The 25,528-nt window shown below is 39.2% G+C and overlaps 2 protein-coding genes across 2 annotated transcripts; one reads left to right on the top strand and one right to left on the bottom strand.

The window, feature by feature from the left end:
• Positions 1-7,495: 7,495 nt before the first annotated feature.
• On the top strand, positions 7,496-14,882 carry PNKP (Polynucleotide kinase 3'-phosphatase). Its single transcript, XM_077429016.1, has 7 exons — positions 7,496-7,792; positions 9,425-9,777; positions 12,889-13,206; positions 13,286-13,531; positions 13,977-14,126; positions 14,279-14,484; positions 14,579-14,882. The coding sequence occupies exons 1-7, from the start codon at positions 7,612-7,614 to the stop codon at positions 14,712-14,714; spliced, it is 1,590 nt and encodes a 529-aa protein (XP_077285142.1). The 5' UTR covers positions 7,496-7,611; the 3' UTR covers positions 14,715-14,882.
• On the bottom strand, positions 14,750-24,518 carry tadr (torn and diminished rhabdomeres). The gene is made up of 12 exons (XM_077429004.1): positions 24,141-24,518; positions 21,932-22,075; positions 19,597-19,868; positions 17,725-17,859; positions 17,489-17,646; positions 17,162-17,403; positions 16,920-17,072; positions 16,343-16,489; positions 16,093-16,268; positions 15,846-16,011; positions 15,600-15,755; positions 14,750-15,526 (listed from the first exon to the last, which is right to left on the bottom strand). Exons 2-12 carry the CDS (start codon positions 22,059-22,061, stop codon positions 15,393-15,395), a joined length of 1,869 nt encoding a protein of 622 aa, XP_077285130.1. The 5' UTR covers positions 22,062-22,075; positions 24,141-24,518; the 3' UTR covers positions 14,750-15,392.
• Between the last annotated feature and the right edge of the window lie 1,010 nt (positions 24,519-25,528).

Raw genomic sequence — 25,528 nt, 5'->3', positions numbered from 1 at the left:
GGAGAAGTCTGCGACACCAACGCAGCCGAAAGCCGACGTACATCCAGAACCACCGAGGAGATCAGAGGTATGTTACGAGGACAGGCGGACCACACAGCGAGACACGTACGGGGTGCGGCAACATTCCCACCGGTACGACTACACCACGTTCGACGGTACTGAACGGTGGAAGGACTTCCTCAACCACTTCGAGTTTGCTGCACGGCTGAACAAGGAGACGACGAACCTGGAGGACCGACTGTGCTGCCAACTCCGAGGTGCGGCCGCCATTTTCGCCAGTCAGCTGCCATCGACGCTGAGCTACGATGACTTGACGGAAGAGCTGGCCCAACGCTTCAGACGACAGGGCACACCGATTGCATGCCATGCGGCAGCGGAACAGAGAAGATGGAGTGCGGAAGAACCAGCCGCGGACCACGTAGACGCGATACGAGCCCTCTGCGAAGACATGCTGGAGGGCGTCCACACGAACGCCGAAGCAGTCGAACGCATGACCGTGTGCATAGCGGCGAACTCCTTCACGTACCCCAGTCTACGGGCCAAACTTGGCGCGCTCCGGATCACCCCGACTACAGCGGACGTGATAACCAGAGCCGACGCAACACGACAAGCCGTCATCTTCGAAGTGAAGGAACAACGGTCGGCACAACCAACGTCGAGAACGGTACGTCCCGACGCGGGAGCGTTCAGACCATCTCGACCGGCCGTGCGACCCCCACGATGGGTGTCATCGGACCAGACAGCGCGACCAGCCACTACCACTCCAACGTGTTGGAACTGCGGACAAACGGGACACATTAGCCGGTTGTGCCGCAAGAAGAGGGTCCGGAAGCTGGAGCCAACGAACGACGAGGATGAAGACGACGAGGAGGAGGCGGCTTCGGGAAACGAGCAGTGATCGGCCTGTTACGGGTCAGACCGATCACCGGTGCACGCAAAACACCCGGAGTGAACAAACTGGACGGCAGCGGCACGGCCGGCTCGTTTGTCGTGAAAGGAGAGATCGGAGGCGTGCCGTGTCGAATGGTGGGGGACACCGGGGCGTGCATCACGGTGATCAACCCGGAACTGTTCGCGAAGATCTCTCCTAAGGATTACACCGTCGTGAAGGGCCATTACAGCAGAGCGCGGCAAGCGGCGGGCCAAACCATCAAGATCCACCGATGGATACGGGTGACCCTTAATCTGCAGGGCGAAAAGTTTCCGTGGAACGTAGCGGTGGCGGATATCCAGGATCCCATATTGTTGGGACTGGACGCACTGAGACATGTCCGAGCTACGTTCGAGTTGGGCGGAGAGGAGAAGTGTATCATCAGGGGCGTGCAACGCGAGAAAGGCAAGAAAAATGCTCCTGCTGTCAAGAGCATCCGCGGGGAAGTACCCCACCCGAAGATCACGGCGTTACTCGAGAGGGCCGATATTATGCCAGAAGAGAAACGGCGCCTCGAGACCATGATTCGGGAAAATCGGAAAGCGTTCGCCCGGGACGAGAAGGACCAAGGAAGGACCACCAAGGCGGTCCACACCATCGACGTGGGAGACGCGAAGCCGATGAAACAGCCGCCGAGAAGGATACCGCTAGCACGGAAAGAGGAAGTACGCGCTATGATCGACGACTTACTGAAGCAGGGCGCGATAGAACCGGGGCACGGGCCGTGGGCGTCACCGGTAGTTCCGGTCGCCAAAAAGGACGGGTCGCTAAGGATGTGCGTGGACTACCGGAAACTGAACACCGTCACCAAAATAGATTCACACCCCATCCCGAGGATCGACGACACTTTCGACCAGTTGAACGGAGCGAGCTATTTCAGCACACTGGATCTGCAGAGCGGATTCTGGCAGGTACCGGTCGCCCCGGAAGACCGCGAGAAGACAGCGTTCGTAACAGAGTTCGGTCTGTTTCAGTTCAAAGTGATGCCATTCGGGTTGTGTAACGCGCCAGCGACGTTCGTACGGTTAATGACAAAAGTGGTCGGTGACATAAGCAATGTCCTCGTGTATCTAGACGACATTATCGTGCACAGCAAAACTTACGACGAACACTTGGTGCATTTAAACAATGTGTTCGAACGGATACAGGCAGCCGGCCTTAAATTGAATGCAGACAAGTGTCGATTGTGCTGCCGCGAGGTCGAATTTCTGGGACACCGAGTGTCAGCCGAAGGAATTTCGACAGATCCGAAGAAAGTCCAAACCGTGCGGGACTGGACGACTCCGAAAACACAAACCCAAATGCGCAGCTTCCTGGGACTGGCCACGTACTACCGAAAATTTGTGCGCAATTTCGCCGAGATCGCGAAACCACTCCATCAGCTAACGGAAAAAGGGCGCGAGTTCAAGTGGACACCGACGTGCGAACAAGCGTTCGAAAAGTTGAAAGAAGCGCTGACTACCACGCCAATTATGTCGTATCCCCAGCCGGGAGAGCGATATGTGTTGGACACCGACGCCAGTCAACATAGCATCGGTGCAGTTTTGTCTCAAGTTCAAGGGGGGGTGGAGAAAGTGATCGGGTATTTCAGCCGGACAATGAACAAACCCGAACAAAACTATTGCGTGACCCGAAAAGAACTATTGGCGGCAATTAAAGCCATTCAACACTTCCACCACTACCTATCGGGCTCGAAGTTCACGTTACGAACCGACCACTCAGCGTTAACGTGGCTGAAGAACTTCAAAAGACCGGAGGGCCAGTTGGCGAGGTGGCTGGAAATTCTGGGCCAGTACAACGTGACCATCATTCATCGACCGGGGATAAAGCACGGGAACGCGGACGCACTATCGCGAAGGCCGTGTACGGAAGAGTGTCCCAAATGCTCACGCGCAGAGACAACCGATCAAGAAAACGACTCGGCCCGAACGGAACCAGTAGAACCCGCAGAACCGGAAGCACGAGTAGCCCTCGTAGGGATCTTGCCCAACGAGATGACAAACTCGACGATCGACAAAATCGTCGAGTGGAAGAACGCCGGAACGAGACCACCGTGGGAAACAGTATCTGCTGAGGAGCAGGAACTGAAAATACTGTGGACCCAATGGGACGCATTGGAGGTGGAAGGCGGTAAGCTGTACCGGAGATGGGAGAACACCGCGGGAACACGTCACACAAAGCAGCTGGTGGTGCCGACTGAGAAGATACCCGAAATCATGTGGGAGATGCACAACGCGCCCACGGGGGGCCACTTCGGTATCAATAAAACGTACCGAAACGTGCGCCAAAAATATTACTGGCCGACGTGTCGAATCGACGTCACCCAGTGGTGCGAACGATGCGCACAGTGCGGGGCCCACAACGGACCACACCGAAGGAATCGCGGGGCACTTCAACCGTACCTTTCGGGGACGCCACTACAACGAATGGCAGTCGACATTCTGGGTCCACTCCCGGCCACCGAACGAGGAAACCGATACATACTGGTGGCCATGGACTACTTCACGAAGTGGCCGGAAGCGATTCCACTACCGAACCAGGAGGCAGAGACCGTAGCAGACGCCCTGGTAGAACAAGTGTTCACGCGGCTAGGCGTCCCGAACGAGCTGCACTCTGACCAGGGACGAAACTTCGAGTCGAAGTTGTTCCGTCAGGCACTGGACCGGCTGGGCGTACACAAAACGAGAACAACACCATACCGACCTCAGTCCGATGGAATGGTCGAGCGACTCAATCGAACCATGCGGGCGCACTTGACGAAGTTCGTCAACGACGAGCAGGACGACTGGGACACGCTGGTTCCGCACTTCCTCATGGCATATAGAGCGGCCCAACACGATGCGACAGGAGCATCACCAGCAGCCATGATGTACGGACGAGAACTGCGCATGCCGGCGGACCTACTATATGGGGGCCCTCCACCAGACAGCGAACCTCAAGATCCACACCGATATACCACGAAGTTGACCGAAGGCATGGCCAAGGTACATCGGTTCGCCAGAGCCCACCTCCGGATGCAGAATAGCCGTATGAAGACGCGATACGACGTCCGCAGAACCGAACCGGCGTACGAAACAGGTGACCGAGTATGGCTGTACAACCCTGCCAAGACTCCAGGGCTTTCACCAAAGCTGCAATCGTTGTGGGAAGGACCGTACACCATAGTGACTAAACTTAGTGACGTAGTATATAGGATACGCAGGGAATTCGACGGCTCAAACCGATTAATGGTGGTGCACCTGGATAGACTCGCAAGGTATAAGGCCGTCGAATATTGACTGTAATTGTATGTAGCTGTTTTGTAATTGTAAATTAATGTGTAAATTAATGTGTAAATTAATGTGTAAATTAAGGTGTAAATTGGTGGGTCGATCGGGACGATCTCTCTTAAGAGGGGGGTTGTGTAGCGTTGCATAGGGAGACGCCCCGTGGACCGGTGACGTCATGGTGACGCCGACCAATGGTGGAGTCGGGCGTTGTGGCCAATGGCTACACCCGACTCCTTGACCAATGACTGTACTTGTTGACGTGTCATAAACGTGTATGCGCTGAGCGCTCTATGATATAAGAACGGTACGCTCTCGATCGGTGGCATTCGGATCCTGACCTCCACCGGACGAGCAGCAATAAAGAACTGGAACCTGCCTGCGTGTTTTCTTGTACCTCGACCTGACTCCACTTACCTTTGAATACTCTTCAATATTATTATTTTTATCATTTCATTATTTTATTATTCTTATTATTTTTAATTTTTTTTTTAATTATCTTACTTATTTGTTTAATTTGAATATATTAGTTTATTGTTGTTCCAAGTATAATCTAGGTTATTATTTTTATTATTATAGGGATGAACGAATGAGACGACTGGCATGTTTCACGTGCTTTTATTATGAGAGCCAGAGATGGAGTGCGGTAGCCACTCTGAACACAGCCGAGTTGGTCCCAACTCGCAGGAAGGTGACCGAACTCGACCGTGTCGTATAGCGAGCCGGCACATCACTCCCCCCCCCCCCCCCCCAGCATCAGCGATACAAAAATTACAAAAGGAAAAAAAATATTGTTACACAAGGAAAGAGAAAAACATTACTGTTGCCGTGGGCCATCCGCCGTGTGGTTTTGTAAAGCCCTGAATGGTCTGTCCATTCGAGGGCGATGACGCTGCGAGCAGGACGGTGGGTCATTCGGTGGTCGTGGCAATGTGATGCTGCGCCGGCGCCGCTCGTCCGAGCCTGATGTCGGTTGGTGGGGCGGCGGGGGTGGCAGGGGCACCGATATGTTTGATAAGGGTACTCCGAGCTGTGTGTGTGTCCTATGATGAATGTGTGGTGCTAGATGGCCTGTTATATGTGTACTGGATTGTGCATGACTCTGTCTTCAGCTTTCAAGATCGCCACCTCACTCGCTCCCCCATTTATATGCAGTGGCGGCTCGTTCCTATACACTGCGGCGCTGACGTTGACGTCGTGGCTGGACTCGCTAGTTGTAGGTAGGTAGCCATTGTTTGCTCGGTTGTTGTTGTGTTGCGACAACGGCGGGCGGATAGCTTACCCGCCTGGTTCGGCGAGGCTGGGTTGGGCGGCATGCTGAGTTAATCAAGGCTGCGTGGCTCGATATCGGGGTCACCAGTTATGGGGATGAACGAATGAGACGACTGGCATGTTGATGCGCGTGCTTTTATTATGAGAGCCAGAGACGGATTGCGGTAGCCACTCTGAACACAGCCGAGTTGGTCCCAACTCGCAGGAAGGTGACTGAACTCGACCATGTCGTATAGCGAGCCACCACATTATTATTAATATTATTATTGTACGGACGCCAGGGGTGCTCAATCGAGACCACCTGATGTCGGTTTGTGAGATAGCTCGTGGTAAGCGTGAGCGGGGCTGGTTTCCTCAAGGTGCCTTCCTTCGTCGTCGGTGGTCTGGTGTCTGCTGATGATGGCTGCTCTGCTCTGTCCCTTTCTCCTTCGTACAGTGTGCGTTGGATGCGTGATGTGGAAAAAGGGCGGGAGATTATATAACAATGAAAACAGGTCGTAAATCTGATCACAATGATTATATTTTCACGTTGAATGTACATAGAGCAAACAAGGGGAAAGAGGGGGGGGGGGGAGTCAACAAAGAAACTATGGGGACTGATCTAGTTGTGAAGGTGTTCTTCACCACCAGTCCGCCATGTATTATAGACGAGTTCGTCTGTGTTTTAGTAGTTATTACTGCTGTTTGTTTGGATAAGGTACTTTATTGTTTGAGTATACAAGTTTATAAATATGTTGTTGAAGCGGCTGGAATCGTAGTGTTCTCGAGACGGCTATTGGCTGTTGACTTGGTGTCGTGATGGCCGCTGGATCTGCAATGTGTCGTTGCTCTGGATCCGGCGTTGCAAGCGTTCTTCCATTGTAGGGTAGTGTAGTGGTAGCTGGTCAGATGCTGGATGTCGACTGCTGTCGTGGTGGTTGCTGAAGTCTGACTGGTTGTTGTCCACTCGTGGTGGCTGTTGGAGCTTGACTGGTTGTCAATGTAGCATGTTCTGCTGCTGCCTGTTGACTGGTCTGCTGCTGTGTGTCGACTGGTCTGCTGCCGTGTGTCGACTGGTCTGCTGCTGTGTGTCGACTGAAGTTGTCTGGGTTGGATCTCCTTTTATATTGTTTTTGGGGATCCACGTGACTTTACTGGCGATTGATTCTGAGAACCGCAGGTGGTGTTTACGTGTGCAAGTTATGCGAGGAATGCGGTTTAGGGTGGAATATTCTCGAATATGTGGCGTCGTTCCACTCGATTTAGTTTTTATCGCCCTTTGTTCCAGTGAGTCTGGATGTTTGTTCAATGGGTTACAATGTAGTTGTTGTCTGTGCACTTAAATGGGTGCAGGTGTTCTTCGACTTCGCGTCGTTCTGCTTGATTTGTTGGGGTGGAAGTTTCTCGAATCGAGATGACGTCAATAGTTGAGCGTGAGAAATGTATTCTCCGTCGCAATAGATGTTTCGATTGCGGTGACGAGATTCCTACAAAACCCCGCGTGCTTTTTTAGGTTAGCCACGCGTAGCTGAGTTGTCTGCCTTCTGGACAAAGACAGACCAGGCTTCCTCTGGTGCACACCGGACGGATACTGGAGCTGGTCTCCAAGTATCGTCACAACCCCACCAGTCTCGAGCTGGTGGTCGGTGGCAAGAAGCGAAGGGCCACGTAAACACCCAAGTGTTTACGCGCCAACCGTTTATGGAACAACTTTCAGTGTGGGCAAGCCGCTGTTAGGGTGGCCAGCACAAAAATATCGGCCAAATCGTGGATCGTAAGGCCACGAAAGCCGACCATCAGACACGTAGTCTGAACAATTATCTTACCACTATCACTGGTACTATTTTATTGTTATTTTTTATTTTAATGTTTAAATTATTCTTTTTCTCTCACCTATATGTGAAAATTTTTAAAATGATTTATCTTCTTATAATTATTTTTTGTCATCAATTTTGTAATTAATAAAACTGTAAATTTTCCTAACAAAATAAATAAATAATCCAATTACCGTATATAGAGTGGAAGCATATGGTTGTAAATTACGTTTAATTTAGACCAGCCTTTAGAAAGTGAGACACTAGATTGCGCTGCGGTAGCGCGCTGCAGTGCTGTCATTTTGAAAGTGACGTTCTGTTCCGTACTAGTGTAGCGGTTTGGAATATAATGGAGCGCACGTGCCGTCTGGTTCCGGTTCCGGTTCCAGTTCCGGTCCCTGCTACTGCAAATGAATCTACATCGGTAGACGATGAGCGACCTGCAATCACGTTGCCCGATGGACAACCTCTCACGATCGGCCGCTCTGCTCTCACTGCCATCACCGATCCACTCCTTTCGAGGCAACAGTGTAAATATAATATGCTTAATACATATCTGGATTTTTTATTCAGGTCATACTACACTAACTTAAGTCAATTCTATAGAGTGCCGTTAAGAACGCGCCCATGCCCTGGATTTTTTTTTTTTTAATTAAATAGATCAGATAATTTTCGTTGCAACGCAGGACGTGTGTCCAAAATAAACGAGATACAAGACAAACGTGTCTCTGTCATATTATTCATAGCGCAATGCTATCTATACATAAGTAAGAGGAACCAACAACTTTGTGTTCCTGTGAATGTGTTGAAAAGGTTACGTGTCCAAATACTGGACTTGTTCCAGGACGATGTTCAATGCAAGACGAATAACTCAAATCTGGGTCAGTCTCGAACAATCCGGGACGTCTTTTTATCTTACTTTAAGTACATTGAAGATGATACGAGTTATATATTAAATTGCGCCATAGTCAAAATTAAAAAATTATGTGGGATATTTTAATCATATAAAAATTCTATTTAGAGGTATTTATGTATGCATACGCAGTGCAGAAGAATTATAAAATTATTTTTATTAACTTCCGTAAGATTTCATCTAGAAGTTTACATGTCTATTAAAAAAATGTTGTTTTAGTAGATGTTCACCATGACTCTGGGAGTGCTTATTCATTATTTGCTGTCGATTTTAAATTAGTCTTTTTTTTATATATATCCTTGTCATAGTTTTCTCTAGAATTGGACCCTCAAACGGAACAGACCCCGAAGGAAGGTTTGTCTCGTTGGTCCTAATTCTATATACACATCTTGCTAGTTCTCCAACTCATTATATAGATTTGAGACATGGTCGCTTAAAAAGAGAGAAAAAGACATGTTAGATGCTTTTTAAATGTGGTGCTGGAGGCCGATTCCATGGACTGCAAGACGCACAAAGAGCTGTTAGTTTCAGAGAGACCCCACATGTAGAAAAAGGATTCTTTCCTCCTTTGGCCATATTACTAGGAAGAATGTGGAAAGTCTGGAAAAGCTGGTAGTCACCGGAACACTAGAGGGAAGGCGAGCGAGAGGTCGGTCTCTCAAGATGGTCAGATGAAATTAAAGAACTGGCGAGATCGTTCCTAAACGCTGTTTTCAACTTGGCACAGGACTAGAGCTGGATCATCCACGGGATTCTAGATGGTATCGATGACCACGACACTCGGCATTGAGCAAACGAGGAAGAAGAAGGTCTTCAAACTTTTTAGGATGAGGACCAATAGGAATGGTTTTAATACAATGTCTTCACTTAAAATTCTTTTAAGCAAGGTTTAAATATACATACATATGTATAGAGAAATATATTTGTAAATATTAGATTAGATAAATACAAGATTACCTCGTTCAATATGTATTATAGAATAGGACCGTAAATATCCAAATTAAAATGAAAATATGTTTATAAATAAAAAAATAATATAATTAATTTAGTTGCAAAACAATTGAATACGTGGAATTATTTTTTAATGGTGGATTTTATACATGATTTTCAACATTTCTAATAAAGGCGTGAAACAAATTTCGCAAAATTGAATTAGTCGAATTTGTATTTAAATTTTAGCTTACCAGTAAAAAAGTTTAAAATATGTACATATATAATGTAATAATAATAACATTTTTTCGTTTTTTAGTGATTATCACTGCTGATTTTAGGACGCAACAAGTTTGCATTAAAGCCATTGGAAGTAACCCAGCCGGAGTAAATGGACTTCAGTTGGAAAAAAACCAGAACATTTGTGTTAAAAATGGTTCAATAATTGAACTTCTTCTGAATGGTCCATATCGGTACATGGTTAAGTTTGATCCAGTTCTACAGCCGTCAGGTAGTTCAGCGAAGAAAAAGAATCATTTTGAAACGGATTATAATATCAAAAAAGTCAGAACTAACGTAGCAATGACTGCCACTGATGAGAGCACTTTTAAAAATATTGACGGCGGACTCGTATATATTTTTACGAAGAAAGGTGTCAAAAGCAGTAATAAGGTATGTATTTACAAAATTAATATAGTTTACTTTAGCATTTATATCTAACATGACTATATAATTCAGAAATTGGTAATACAGCCTCCACCACGTCAGTCTGCCCGCCTTCAAGCCAAACATCGATGACTTATTGTTTCATGTATTCCTTTTCCCAAATATATATGATGTTAATATGTAATACCAAAATAAAAGAATATCTTACTAGCTATGTCTCCACTTAGTTGTTTTCGTCTTCAACGTTCGCTTTCAATTTTCATTTCAACATTCAACATGATGCATACCATGCGTAGACGCATGCAACAACCATTCACACTTGATCAATACTGTTGACTACCTTTAATGAGTGCCAGCGCCACTCTTTTTTTTGTTTAATGTCTTTTTTTTCTTTTTACAATAAAATGACACTTAAATTTTTTGTTCAATTCTTCGGGGAGGGCGGGGGGGGGGCCGTCTTATTAATAATAAGTTATTATATTTTGTTCTAAAAACTTTTAAAGGTCTATTCATACTATCTAGCAGTTCACGACTACTGTACGGCACAGCAGCGCAAGTAAACGACAGCTTATATTCATGCTATACAGCAACGCACGTTTCAACACCTTCAGACGAGTTTTGGCCGAGGGCTAGGCAAAATCAGCTTACATATAAATTACAAAACACGACGATACGATGCAATATTGCTTGTATCGTATAGCCGAGTCAACATTGTTACAATATTACATTTGTGAAAATATTCATCTGCGCATGCGCACTTTCGTTTTTCACAATTCTACTTCGTGCGTGAATAATAGGTTGGCCCATATATCGTGTCATTGACAGTAGGTGAAATGAAAAAAAGATTTCAATAATTCTTTTATTATAAATTTAAAATATAAATTCCTTTGTATAATAACATTATTCCAACGTCCAAATAATTTTTGGATTCGATGTTTAGAAAATTCTTTGAGTTTCAATCGGAAGAACGAAACAAGAAAAAATTCGACTTCTTTTTATCATTTCGAAATTTTTTAAGGACCCTAACAGTTGAAAATCAAATGGAGTAAAGTCAGGGAAGAAGTCTTCAATGCTGTTAAACGCGTAATATTTTCATCAGCACCTTTAATTTTTGTTCATCGAACGCAATATGGCGACCATTCTTCAGCTTTGAGGTCGAAATAATTTTTTTTCCACCGAAAACATGTGTGTACAATGTTAACTGCATCATTTCCGTATATTTTTCAAATCTTTTCAGTGATTGTTTTTGCGTCCTTGCCTTTTCTGTAATAATCAAGGAATACGTGTCAAATATGCTCCTGATCGTCTATTGACATTGGACACAATTTAGATTTTTTTCTTAAAATTTTAAATTTAATCTTAATGGGAAGAAAAATGACATTATAATATTACCTGTATATTGGTACACGATTTTGGCCCAATCTTCGGATGTCCAATGTTGATGTTTTTGGCCCATAACAGTATTTTCTTCTTATTGGCCTCAGATAGTCAAGCTATTTTCTAGCTTTGCAGCCTTTTAATCCACCTTCATTAAGCCTCCTTCTCACCGTCCTTGCTGAAATTTTGGGTGTATCAACTCCGGCAACTTCCGCAGCCAGCTCTGACGACGTCATTTTCCGGTTTTTTAACGATAGACGAACCAAATTGCGGTCTTCTTGAACTGTTGTAGCCCTTTTTCTTCCTGATTTGGGTTTGGATGTGTTAGATCCAGTTTCCCTAAAGTGTTTTAGCTTGCTTTGAACTGCTCCACGCGAACAATTCATTTTCTGGGCAATTTTTAATTGGCTAATGCCTTGAGAGTTCAATAACACAATATTTGCTCGTTACCATTCTTCCAATTCGTGATTTTGTGACATTTTAATTAAATTTGATGATAAATTAAATAATTCAAAAAAATTTGATGAATAAACACAAATCGTCAAAAGTTACAACACGACAAACTACCACGACAGCTGTCGCTAGTATGAGCCAAAGTACAGAAATGCTCTCTTTCATCCACATAAACAAAAAAAAAAAGGATTTTTACCGTTTCATATTTTCGAAATATGTGTTACAGATGCATGATTCTGATCCAAGCGTTTGTAAAATGTCCTATTTCAAAAATATCAACAAAAAAACAGGGTGCTTCAGACATTTGGCTAAGGCTGATGTATGGGCCATCCTAATATTTGAATGGTGCGTGAATATGGCAGTGACCAGAGAAACCTGGTTTTGCTTGTAACGTGTACTGCTGTGTCGTATGAATAGATTTTGTCGGCAACTGCTGTTACGTCTACGCCATGTTAGACATGAGTGTTTCCATATGAAATGTATCAAAGAATACTTTTCATCCTGCTGGTTACATGCAGTTGCCGGTTCGTGCTGTGCTAGTACGAATAGACCTTAATGGTTTGTTCATACCTAGTCGGCACGTATCGGCAGCAGCAGGTGACCTGCAAGTACGAACATTATTCTTTGGTACATTCTATATGGACGCAGTTTTTAAAGCGTCCATATAGAATGGACCAAACTTATAGAAAGTCCAAACAGACCTATAAGCGTCAGTTTTTTACGTCAATTTTATCCTTGCAGTCGCATAGTAGCGAAAATATTCAATAATCTTCTATAAAATTTTTTGCGAAAGTGCGAAAACGAACAGTTGCAAGAATATCCGACTGGTTCGGAGTGTGTGCGCTTCATTTCCATTCAACTCTAAAGCGCATGCGCTACACATGCATCAAATGATTGCTCTCAAGTGCACGAAAAATGAACAAATGGAGACATAGCTAATAAATCGTTTTATTGTTCGTATTTCAATGATTTTTGCTTTAACATAATAACACATCAACTATTACATATATTTACAAAATATTGACTAATAAAATTTAAATCTTAATTTTTAATTGTTTTTTTTTTATATTATATTATATAATATGGGGCATTATTGAACTAAATATTTATTTAAAATATAAGATATATTTTGTTTGCAACGTTCAAATATTCTTAGACAACTTAAATAGAATAAATATTACATTGCGTTTTACAAGGTAAAAATATTGTTAATTTCTATTGTAATCAATTTTATTGACGATAATCTGTTTGTGTACTAATAAAACTCTATCAAAAAATGCATTTTAGATTGCTGCATATGACTTTGACGGGACTTTGGTTAAAACTAAATCAGGAAATGTGTTTCCTAAAGATATTGATGATTGGCAACTATGCTTCCCGGAAGTTCCCGATAAACTCAAACATTATTTTGGACAGGGTTACAAAATTGTTGTATTTACAAATCAAGCTTCGATCGGAAATAGAAAATTGAAACCAGAAGATTTCAAAAAGAAGATTGACAATGTTCTTAGCCGGATTGGTGTTCCTGCTCAGGTTTTTATATCCACGAGTGGTGGAAAATATCGCAAACCGGCAACTGGAATGTGGACTGCTTTGTGTGAGATGGTTTGTAATTTTTTTGCTAATGTTCATACAATTCAACTGAACAAGAATAAAATAATTTAAAGTTCATTTTTATTTTTAGAATAACGATATAACCATAAAGATAAACGAAAGTTTTTATTGTGGTGATGCCGCTGGTAGAGAGAAAGATCACTCATTTGCCGATTTGTTGTTCGCTGAAAATTTAAATTTAAAATTTCAAACGCCAGAGCAGCATTTCAAAGGGAAAACTGAGCCTACAACATTTAATAGACCATTATTCGATATCAAAGCTATAGTTAAACATAATAGTAATGATATCGACAATATTATTCAAGATCAGCAAGAGGTTTATAATTTTATTTGGATTTGATACATATACATATTGTACATTTCCATGTACATGTATGCACTTGGGTCCTCACTATGTATTTAAATTATAATACATAGTATGATTTTATATATGTTTGTATGTATATACATACATACTGTTCATGCAGAACTCGAACTGCATGAACAAGTGTGGAAAGTTTGCAATTATTGATGCGAGCTGAGGACATTCCGAACCGATTTTGTATCCTCGCCTTTAAGCACTCAAAACATAAAAGTGTATTTAGACACACATACATAGTTCGAGTTTCACAAGAACCGCATGCATGTATCACTGATTTATGTGCACATATTGCATTTATTATATAATATTTATAGTTCAGAGCTTAAGAGATATAATATACATATTTACTGCATTACTGCAGTAGTTTAATATTTAGTATTGATTATTCTTTTTTTTTCAGATATTAATGTTGGTCGGTTTTCCAGGATGTGGAAAATCAAATTTTGCAGCCAAATTATATAATAAATTCAGAAATAAATATGGAATTGTTTCTCAAGATACATTGGGAAGTTTACCAAAATGTATTTCAACAGCAGTAAAGCTTATTAAAGTAAATATATTATTTAATATTGTATTTTAGGTATCTTAACCATGTATACATGTATGTATGTATGTACATACATACATATGTACATATATGTATACGCAAACTACTAATGTATATAAATTTTGAAAAAATCGTTTTGGTTATTTCGGTTTCAGGAAAAAAAAACTGTTATTGTAGATAACACTAACCTCGATATTGAAACTAGAAAAAAATGGATAGAAGTGGCGAACAGTCATCGTTTGTCATGTCGATGTCTTTGGTTTGATATTTCACTTAAACATTGTGAGCACAATAATTTATATCGTCAAATTACAAATAAAGATCACGCTGTCATATCGAAAATGATATACAGCAGACTTAAGTAAGTTATATTGAGTTTTTTCCATAAATCGAAATTCAAAATTTTCCATAATGTATGTGTTTCTTTATTATGTTTATTTAAACTTAAATTTCAGAAAGAAATACGTAGAACCAAATGCTAAAGAAGGGTTTTCTGCAATACAGAAAATGAATTTTGTTCCGGAGTTTAGTGATAAAAAAAACGAGACGCTCTATTTTCAGCATCTCTTAGAAAATAGCAAAAGACAGTAATTTTATTTTCAAATGCAATTTATAAAAATTTCTATCGACTTTCATTTAATTTATTTTAAAAATTGTCTCTAAGTAATAAAACATGTATCTAAAATTAACATAATATTGTTTTTATATTCATTACGGTGTATGTATAATATAATGGATTAAAAGTTATCAGAAAATTGAAATGTGTTTCATATATTATACATATGTTTAGTACATATTCCATGCATTATTCCGCATTATTCTATTTTTTATTACATCATATACATATTTACCTTAAAGCAATCCACATAAAAATAGAATTTTCGTCGAGTTAATTGTAGTTTTAACTACAATTAACTCGACGAAACTAGTAAATTGTAGTTTTAACTTTGTAAGAATTAGAATGGATTATACAAAAGACGTATTATAACTTTTAATAACATTTATTTAAAATTTTAATAATTCATAGTAAGAATTCATCATTCTATAATGTGCTATAAGACACGATCATGCATGCATGTATTTTCCATAAATATTTTTTTGATGTGAGAAATATAAATGTAAGCTAACATTTTTATTGAAGGCATTTTATTTTATTTTCATTCGAAAATAAGCTATATACATAATTGGCTCTGAAATTTCAATCCCATACGTGTACTAATCATCCAAAGAAACCAGCTGATCCATATCTGTATCGGAATCGGTATCATGTCACCTGGCAATATAGACCGTATCCAAGTGAGAAATTCGGGCTGGTCGCGGTCCTAGCAACGGAGGGGCTCTGTGACTTCGTCTTCTTCCACTGCCACCGCAGGCTGCACTTCTTCTCGCATACATTATATATCCTAGTGGGAATTTCGCATATAAAATAAATAAAAACCATACATGAACTATTCATATTGTTTACGCAGACGTTACCTGCAGCCGTAAAAAGTACTATAGCAGGCCATGCATCTGCCAAAAGTGGTATGGCTAATATTGAACAGATTAAGGCACAATATATACAGCTAAAAACATTAATCGAATTTGGACGAGCTGGTTGCCACCAACACAACAGTGACCCTCCAAGTACAACTGAAATAATTTATTTTTATTATGTATTTCATATCCTTATTGATGAAATACTTTTTTGTCTATTTGTGAAATACGTTTTATTACACTTACTAGGCAACGTAATATAAAGCAACACTGGTAGTGATGCTGTAATACTAATGCCGACAAGTAAACTACTTATTACTACGATAATGGCTCCAGCAGTTGCTCGTTTTCCTGATGCGACACTCGGAACTCTCAAAATACCGCTACCAGATTCAGGAACTGATGCGACCACCTAGAAAGTTATGCGTAGTATTAACGAATATTACTTTATCTATTTGTAACTGATAAATGTAAATTTGTAAATGCTCGTCACTGTTATTTTATCCTTGTATTCCTTAACTACAGCGTCAATATCAGTCGAAGATTCACCATCAGTAGAAGTATGGGCGATGTGTTCTGATGCATCAGATTGTTCTGAATGATCAGACTCTCCAGTTGCTAATGTAGCAGTTGCATATTCATCCAATAATAAACATTCCCGTTCTTCTCCTATATATTTCATTTGGCAATGTTACATGTGTATAAAGTTTAATAAATTTGTACACACATTCAAAATAGCATACCTTTATGAATTTTTTGATTATCTGGTGGAACTGCCTGTCTCACAGATCGTGGTAAAAACCAAAGACCAGCTGCCAATCTTGCTCCTCGATTCGGTCTTGTGGTTATAGGTCTCGGTTGTGTTGGAGCTAGCCTCTTATATCTTACATCTTTAAATGGCAAAGAAAAACACACGGTGTCATAAAGTTATATATGCATATATATTTTTCTAATCATATATATATATATATATATATATATATATATATATATATATATATATATAGTATGGAACGCTGTATGCTTAGCATAATGAAGAGAGATAGAAAACGGAATACGTGGGTTAGATGTGGTTGATGAAGTGAATGGAAGATTGAAATGGCCACACAGCTACAAAAACAGACGAAAAAGTTCTCGAATGGTACCCGAGAGAATGGAAAACGGTAAAAGAAAGACCATAGGGAACATGGATGGACGAAATTATAAAAGTGTGTGGGATGAGAGTTGCTCAAAACAGACGAATGGAAGCTTGTTGGAGTGACCTTCAACCAGAAGTAGATGGCGAATGGCTGTTAAATGATATACATTGTATATACATGCCTGATGGATCCTCAGCTTGTTGTTGTTCAGGTTGACACCGTAAATGCAAAAGTGTACCTGCCTCTAAAATCCAAACCAAAACTTGACCAGCACACGTCAACTTTACCAAGTGAGGCAATGGACAAGCAAACGCCAATATAGCTGATAAGCTACCTGAATAAGTTCAATATAATTAGTTTAATGTATTTAAAAAAATCTTGATTGATGTTCAAAGTAATTACATATACATATGTGTAACAAACCAGCACTGAATACTGCAAGCACTTGGCTTCCAGTTGTTGAGCTCTCATATGTCAATACCCTGGTGAGAACTTTCCATTCAGGACCAGCCATTGTCACCAATGTGTTCACAGCCTGTGGTAAAACTTCAGTCATTGCCAATGCCAAAGAAACTACAGTGAACGAAGCCATCACTGGTCTTGCCCATCCTGGTGGATGTGTTTCAAACACTTGCACTAAAGGTACTACTGAATCACTATATTCCCTGTGTACACGCAATTTATTTGTTAATAATAAGACAATTTATTAGCTTTCTGTCACTTTTTAAAATGAGTGAATGGTGTAATTACTTATAATCACTTATCATACTATAGGAAATAGCTAAGGCCATCATGCAAGAGAAAGGCATTAGCATCAATCCAAAGCACTTTAATTTCTTTGCCGTCGTTGCCGTTACAGGCAATGCTTCTGGAAAAGCGTATGTGCAACACCCGGCAGCTAAAATCATCTAAAAATGGAAAATATATCTAATGTTTATCGACTTAAACTTAAATATAATATGTATATTAAAAATATATATATTTACTCCATTCCATCCTTCCGGTAAAAAACTTTGATCTTGCCAATCTGAAAGATCCACTCCGACACTGCCAATTATTATAAAAAATATAACACTTCCAACCACCGAAGTAATCATTATAGCAGTGAACGTTGTAGAATTCTGTAGAAGTACAAGTATTATAAATATTAAAACTGAAAATATTTAAAGATGTTAGCTATTAAAATAAAAATTAATTATGTCCAAATAATTACTAAAAATAGGTGGCATGAAAAGATATTATGAATATCATATAATTAATTAAGCTCATTGATCATAAGAATTAAAATCTAGAATTAGTCTACTACCAAGATAAATGTCCCCTTCTGGAAAAAGCTGAAATGACATCCCCGAAATCCATTCAACCACAGAGAAATTCAACTTGATTTGCTGTACCTACATATGTATTTGAGTGAACATTTTGTCTGCCAGTCATTTAGTCAGTGCCGGCCTTACACCCGATGGCGCCCTGGGGCAATTTTTTCTAAATACCTTTAGAAAGAACTTTCGCCTTTGGCGCTCTAATCTAAAATTTTGAACGGATTTTGGCGCTCTAATTTTAAATTTTAAAGCGCCTTTGGCGCATCGTTCAGCGCCCTAACTTATTTGGCGCCCTAGCCGACCCAGCCCCCCCCCCCCCCTAAAACCGACACTGTGTACAGATGTGTGCAACGCACACAGGCGGCTGAAATATAACATAAAGGCGGCCGAAAGAAATGAGAGTTGAAAAATTTATATTCTTTAAAATATGATACAAGACATCGATTTTTTAAAATGCATTTAGGTTGTCTCGTTGATTGCTGTTGCAAGTTAACACACCCGAACTATAATTCAGGGAAATAACGGGATAGCAGGTATAGCTTCAGTCCGCATCTTTTATGTTCTATTATCTTCGCGACTGCCAGATGTATTTCTTCAAACATGTTGAGTATTTGTTGGTCATTGAAAGAACACTGTCCTATGTAGATGTGGTATTGGGGGTAAAAACACTACATTTTCATGAATGAACTTGAAGATGTTCAGTCTCTCTTGTTGTCTGGTCCTGATCAGAGCTAAACGTTTTGGTTTTCTGTGTTTTTCTGGGTAATTTTTATTGTGATTAAAATTTTCAAAACACTCTATTTCTCACAAGGTAAGATTTTGCACTACTCGCGTGCACTTTTTTTCGCTCACATTTTTTTATTTATCAATATGATTTATACAAATGCTGACTTAAGCGGCCGATTTAAGGTCTGTTCATACCTATTCAGCACGACACGTATCCTGCAGGTGTCCTGCAAGTGCGGATAGTATTCTTTGGTACATTATATGGACGTATTCATACTCCATTCGCGCATGCGCATTTACGCATTCATGCGCGTCCATATAGAATGTACTAAAGAATACTGTCCGTACTTGCAGGATAAGGGGTCTTGCTGGATAGGTGTGAACATACCTTTAAGTGTGTATACAGGCAACCGAATGTAAATAAATAACAGAATATCCGAATTAAATTATTTTGCCCGAATTAATAGAATTTTATTACAAAATATCAGTACTAATTGACTGAGCGACTACATAGTTGCGTGGAATCTGGAATTACACAATTCGTTCAACTAAAGCGAGTTGATACGATACAATACTTCTGTGGCGGGTCGCTTATACGACATGGTCGAGTTTGGTTGCCTTCCTGCGAGTGGGGACCAACCCGGCTGGGTTCGGAGAGCCACTACCACTCTGCCTTTAGCTGTCATATAATGAACACGTGCATTAACATGCCAGTCGTCTCATTCGTTCATCCCCCATACTTCTAATAACGACTGGCTGCTTATAGATTAGACTTTATTTTAAAACGAAAGCATACTATTGTATTCAGGGTACCTCCAGTCCACACATGAGCATGAGGCAAAGTAAGGCGAGTGCAGCGACGGCGAGAGGATCCGGCCAGGGTTCAGCAGCAGGCGGCAAAGGGGGCCCGCCAAACAACCAACGGTGAGCTCGCCCCCCGGCTAAAGCATCTAAAGTAGCAGCTAGAGCACGCGCCGCCCCTGCCAGGGCCCCCAAACGAGCCAAAAGTCCACTCCATTCGCGGCCGAACCTTCCCCACGAAGAACCACCACCACCGGATAATCTGATGCCACGACCGCAGCATCCTATAACAAACACATACATACATATGTACGTTCAATTTAGGATCATCCCATATATGTACATATGTATTTATATACATAATTAATATTATGCAACGTATGTATGTGAAGCAACCATCTAACGATGGTACATATATTTTGGGTCTACCTCACGGGACCGAAAGTGAAAAGGTCGAAAAAGCAAATATTGGAAGGCAAAGATCGAAAATCGAAAGATCTTAAGTCGAAAGATCAAAAAAAAAAGGGTGTATGGTAAACGGTAATATGTATATATAATATATACATATATATATCAGTGACATGCGGTGAAATTATCTCTCTTTTTTTCATACAGCCTTGTTTAATGTGCGCGCGTAGAAACGGGAGGAAAAGCCTGTTCCTCTTGTTCCTGTAGTAACCTGCTCGTGCAAATTAAGTGAAGATGTACGACGGGGGGGTAGAGAGAGTTTTACCGCACGCCACTGATATATGTATATACTAACCGTTTTTCATATGTATGCATGATAAACGAATATTTTCGGCTTTTTCACGGTCACCCATATATTTTAACTCACGATTTGCGCTAAAAAAATGTATGTATCTTTTTTCTCCAAAAAAATCTAAGTAAGGCTAAAAAATCTCCGTCAATCTATCGAAAATATTATATAACTATAATATGTTTCCGGTTATTGGTCACGTGTACAGTTTTAGTCTACATATTTCTATCCTATAAATATTTAAATCTGTTCAATAGAATTTCGCGAGATAAAAACATTGTACATACGTACGTACATACATGTCATTATTGAAGATATTTAAGTAATTTTATATACTTTTGAAATCGAACACGAAAAAATGTCGCGTTAAAAATTGCAAACTAGTAAAAGATTTTGTTGCAAAGCAATAATATTTAAATTGTTGAAAAGCGAAATAATAACGCTTTATAACATTAATAAATTTACTTGGCGATCTTAAAGGCCTGACCGCACTATACGATAACCGAACGATCCGACACTTCACAACAGTGTGCGACAATATTAGGTAAACCGCACTTGAACGACAGCGATGCGACACTACGCAGTAAATTATGTCAATCATTCGTTCGGTACCTCGGAGCAAGATGGACGAAACGGACGCTATTAAGGTCTGACCGCGCTATGCGTCTGCGACATGAAAGGCAGCGTGCGGCCAAATATTGTTTGTATAAAATTGTATGCGATATAACGCACTACGCGTCACGCGACATAGTTGCCTTTTGTATCAACTTTGCCGTGTTGTGTCGTGCTGCAGCAGTCGACGGCCGTATAGTGCGGTCAGACCTTTATAGTATCTTTGATATGCGAGGAAGAAGAACAATCGAGAAAAACCAAAAGATTATAGCTACATTCTATTTCAAAGTCACGATATGAAGAAGGAAAAAAATTGTCGCAAGGCAACCCCCACTCAACGACCTTGCGTTACGTCGCAAACGACACCTTGCGTCAAAGTTTGTCGAAAAGTCAACTTTAACGCAAGGTGTCGTTCTACGTCATGCGACTGTGCGCTATGTCTCATACAAACAATATTTGGTCGCGTACTGTTGTGAAGTGTCGGATCGTTCGGCTGTCGCATAGTGCGGTCAGAGCTTTAACCCGATTTATATTGAATTATATTCGTATTCAAAATTACATTTAATTATGAATTCTACAAATAATATTTGTGAAGGTACTATATATCTAAATTACATTTGACAATTGCGCGTTATTCTTGATAGCAATGACCTTTTCTTAAATCAAGTTATGGAAAAATCGATATACAGCTACCAAACCAATTTCGTTCGTACGCTTTACTGTATGTAGGTGTAAGTAAATACATAATTCATTTGACTTTATTGCTTACATTTCAAAAAACATTTATCCATACAACATAAGATGAATTCAGTGTAATCTATAGGAGTTTAAACTAAATGCTTACGACGCTTACTTAAAAGGTTTCTAGAATCGATTCGATTTCACAATGAAAAGGTCATAACAACATTAAAGGCTCTTTTCAAACTACATACATATATACATATAAAATGTCATGGCATTAGTTAAATAAAACATTACCTCCGAAGGTTGCAGCCAATACTGCCAGTGGAAGAGCTGGGACTAATCCTCTTCCATAATTGGAAGCTCCTATGGCACCCAACCACATGGTGCCTAAAGCCATTCGAGATGGCCAACCCTCGCACCACATTTTGATTGTTTGCACTAGACAAAACCGATTAAAATTTATTGCAAATATTCGAAATCTCATCATTAAATTTGGTTAATCAAAAAATTCAATATCCTCGATTTATTTTTCATAATATTGAACTTCATATATGTATGTACATATAGAGTGTAATTACATATTGTTTTGCTGGAAAGAAAATTTATTAATATAAAATAATACTTTTAATTTGAAAAAAATGAAAAATAATTTTTTTTAAACCTCGATTATTTCATTATTCTGATATTATGTAATTGGAAAATGATCAAACCAACAACTATGGAAAAGGTTGTATGCTTATATTTATTTTTGTCGGCTATAGTTCGCAGTCAGTTCGCAGTATTTTTTGACTTATTTATATTTGACACACATATGTATGTGTGTACATATACATATGTGTGTCAAATACTATTGTTTGAACTTTTGATGCTATTTTTTTTATACCTATGTATATACTATATATTAAAATGTATTTTTTCTGTGTATATGTATGTACATATGTTTTTTTCTACTATATTTTCGACTATTGTGGCCAGTGGTGTCACCCTAATGGTTTCCATGGGTTTCCGGAAACCCGTTGTTAGAAATCTAAAAATTCATATAATCTTTGTCAAAAATTATACAAATCTTGAAAATTCAATGAACTAGTTAATTTCGATTAACAATTTTCGGGATTATGTCGACGATCGCGATTTATCAATAAATTGAATTCCGAAAAGTATCCATGAAGGTAAGAAAATGGCTAAAGTTATTGCTGTTAGCTCTACAGAAACTGAAAGGGCATTTCGTTTATTAAATAATAGTGCTAATGTGATCAGAGAAATTGTTTAACTGTAGATAACATATCCCATTTAATGAATATTAAACTTCTAGGAAAACCACTTTCTGAATTTGATGCAAAGCCATTTGTTAAATCGTGGTTACGTCAGGGGCATCCACTGCCTGTATATTCAAATAACCAAAAAGGTATATGGAGCTTGTTTTAATAGTATTTATTCTTGTAGTTTAACAATACAGAATGTATATAATAGTTATTTTTTTTATTTATTATCTTGTTTTTGAATTTATTTTAATTTTCTATATATTAAAAGTAATTTAGATACTAATGGACTTTCACCAAACTAACATTCCTGCCCAAATAATTTTCTTTGAGAGGGGACAAACTTCAACCTTCTCGCGGTCCTCACTGAACAGTATTGTTAAAAATTGAATTTGAAGTACATGTAGATTTACTTAATGTCGATTTACACCAAATAGTAATTAATATAATTCATAAATTATATATTATCTAAATATTTGAAATTAGTCAATTCATTAATTCATTTAAAATATTAATATTTTCAAATATTTTATATAAGTATATTTTTATGTTGTTATGATTCTAAAGGTTATTTTATACATGGTGTGATTTTTTGAAATTCATTTTACTTTAGTTTTGAGATTTTAAACTTTCAAGCTCTTTGGAAAACTTCGAACATACTTAAACTAATATATAATACAAAAAATAACATTAAAAAAAAATTATTCAAATCACTATTACGTAAAAATTGAAATTTATTTTAATTAAAATTTAAATTTTCACGTAACAGGGCCTTGGATGAAAAAAATATATAAATTGAAAAAAAATTGGAAACCCGTTGTTCCAAAATTAGGGTGAGATCACTGATTGTGCCACATTAGGAATTCTTGTAATGGCATAATGGTCCAAACTTAAATAAATATGTATGTTTTTGTGGGCCGTTTTATAAATATATATGTATATTAAAGCGGAATTAATGAGTTTCATTATATTTCATATTCTAATACGTAGTCATTGATCGTTTCATTTAAAAAGAGAAAAAGACAATTGAACCTCTAACAATTCAAATAAAATAACAAAGAAATAAAATTAGAAAAAAATATCTAAGTATACACTACTAAATGTGTTCTATTATGTAAAATAATAATAGAAAGTTATTATGAGAATCAAAAATATTCTGAATTGTCAAAATTGATTATATAACCAAAATGATATGATTTGAGTTCTGAAATTCTCAATAAATAAAAATGTGAATTTTATAGTACCTGAAATTGATCAGTTCAACAGTTGTACGGCAATGACGTCATGCGTCAAATATAACGATCGATATATGTACACCTCACTGTGGTTTTCATTTTTTTCCAAACTCGAATACTTTGTATACTTTTTGGGGAAATTCGCCATACATAACCACACTCGCGTAATGCGGAATTTTCACTACGTCTAATTTTCACGCACCGGTTTTTCCTCGATCGCTGCGGCAATAGGAGACAATCGATATATGTGTGTATGTATGTAAAAACGCGTTCGCTCGCCGACTCTCCCCTTTATGAATTATTCACTGATGGATGGGGGTGGGTGGGTGGGTGGGTGGATCGGTCGGTATAGTGGTACCGTTTGACAGAGTCCACCGACTCGACTACAACCCTATGCAACTGAACACAAGGGTGGAGTCTACGTAGTGTCAGCGCGCCGAATCGATTCGGCGCCAAACCACCCCTCATTCCACTTCTACCATGACTTATTTTGAAATTTACCTAGAATTTTCCGCACAAATATTTCACCAGTTCCTGTGCATTCAGTTATGGCGTGGAATGCTCGGAATTTCAATATTAGATATAAATTTGGTGACTACTTTTTACATAAATATTCTGATTTCTTTTATATTAAGTTTTTGATTTAAATTAAATTTTAAATAGATAAATGAATTTATTTCCTTTCTAGTATTAAATTCAACTAAGAAATCTATTTTAGATAATAAATAAATGCTATTTTTATTTAAAAATACATACTTTTTCCAATTATTGCTTTGGGAATAATTGAATGTATTCAATTATTGATTTCATGCATACATACATATGTAATTAACCAATTAGTATTTAGTCAATTATTCATATATGTACATACGTATATACATGAAAAACGTGAATTTATGATTTCCATCAATGGAAATTTAGAAACCTAGTGATTCGAGTTTCGATGTTTTTAGTATTTAAAAAAATAAATAAATCAACTTCTTTTCAATTTAAATGGATTGATTATGATAAGTTTTCACTGATTAACAAGAATTCAAAGTCGCCATTGTTCCAAAAACTCACATATGTACAAAGTGTGCACAGTTGCAAACATAACAACCATTAATTTTGTTTGGCAGGAGCGTTCTTTTCAGAAAATTGTCATTTTTTGTCGTGTTCCTGTCATTACTTTGGAAATAAAAGTCGTCGACAGCTTCTTTAGCTACCTTCCTTTAATTTGAACACAAAAAAAATTGTATTCAAATGACGGACGGATTTTTGTCATATTTTACAACAAAATATGCCATCATCCTATCGAGAATTATTTGTAAAGGGGTTTATTTTATTTTCTATTGTTCTTAGTAATTGTTATGAAATTCATTTTGTTTCATCGAGTGGTTTTGTGAATAATTTATGCA

Source organism: Arctopsyche grandis, chromosome 1 (genome assembly GCF_051622035.1).
Source record: "Arctopsyche grandis isolate Sample6627 chromosome 1, ASM5162203v2, whole genome shotgun sequence".
Lineage (NCBI taxonomy): Eukaryota > Metazoa > Arthropoda > Insecta > Trichoptera > Hydropsychidae > Arctopsyche > Arctopsyche grandis.
This window is presented reverse-complemented; position numbering and strand designations above follow the sequence as displayed.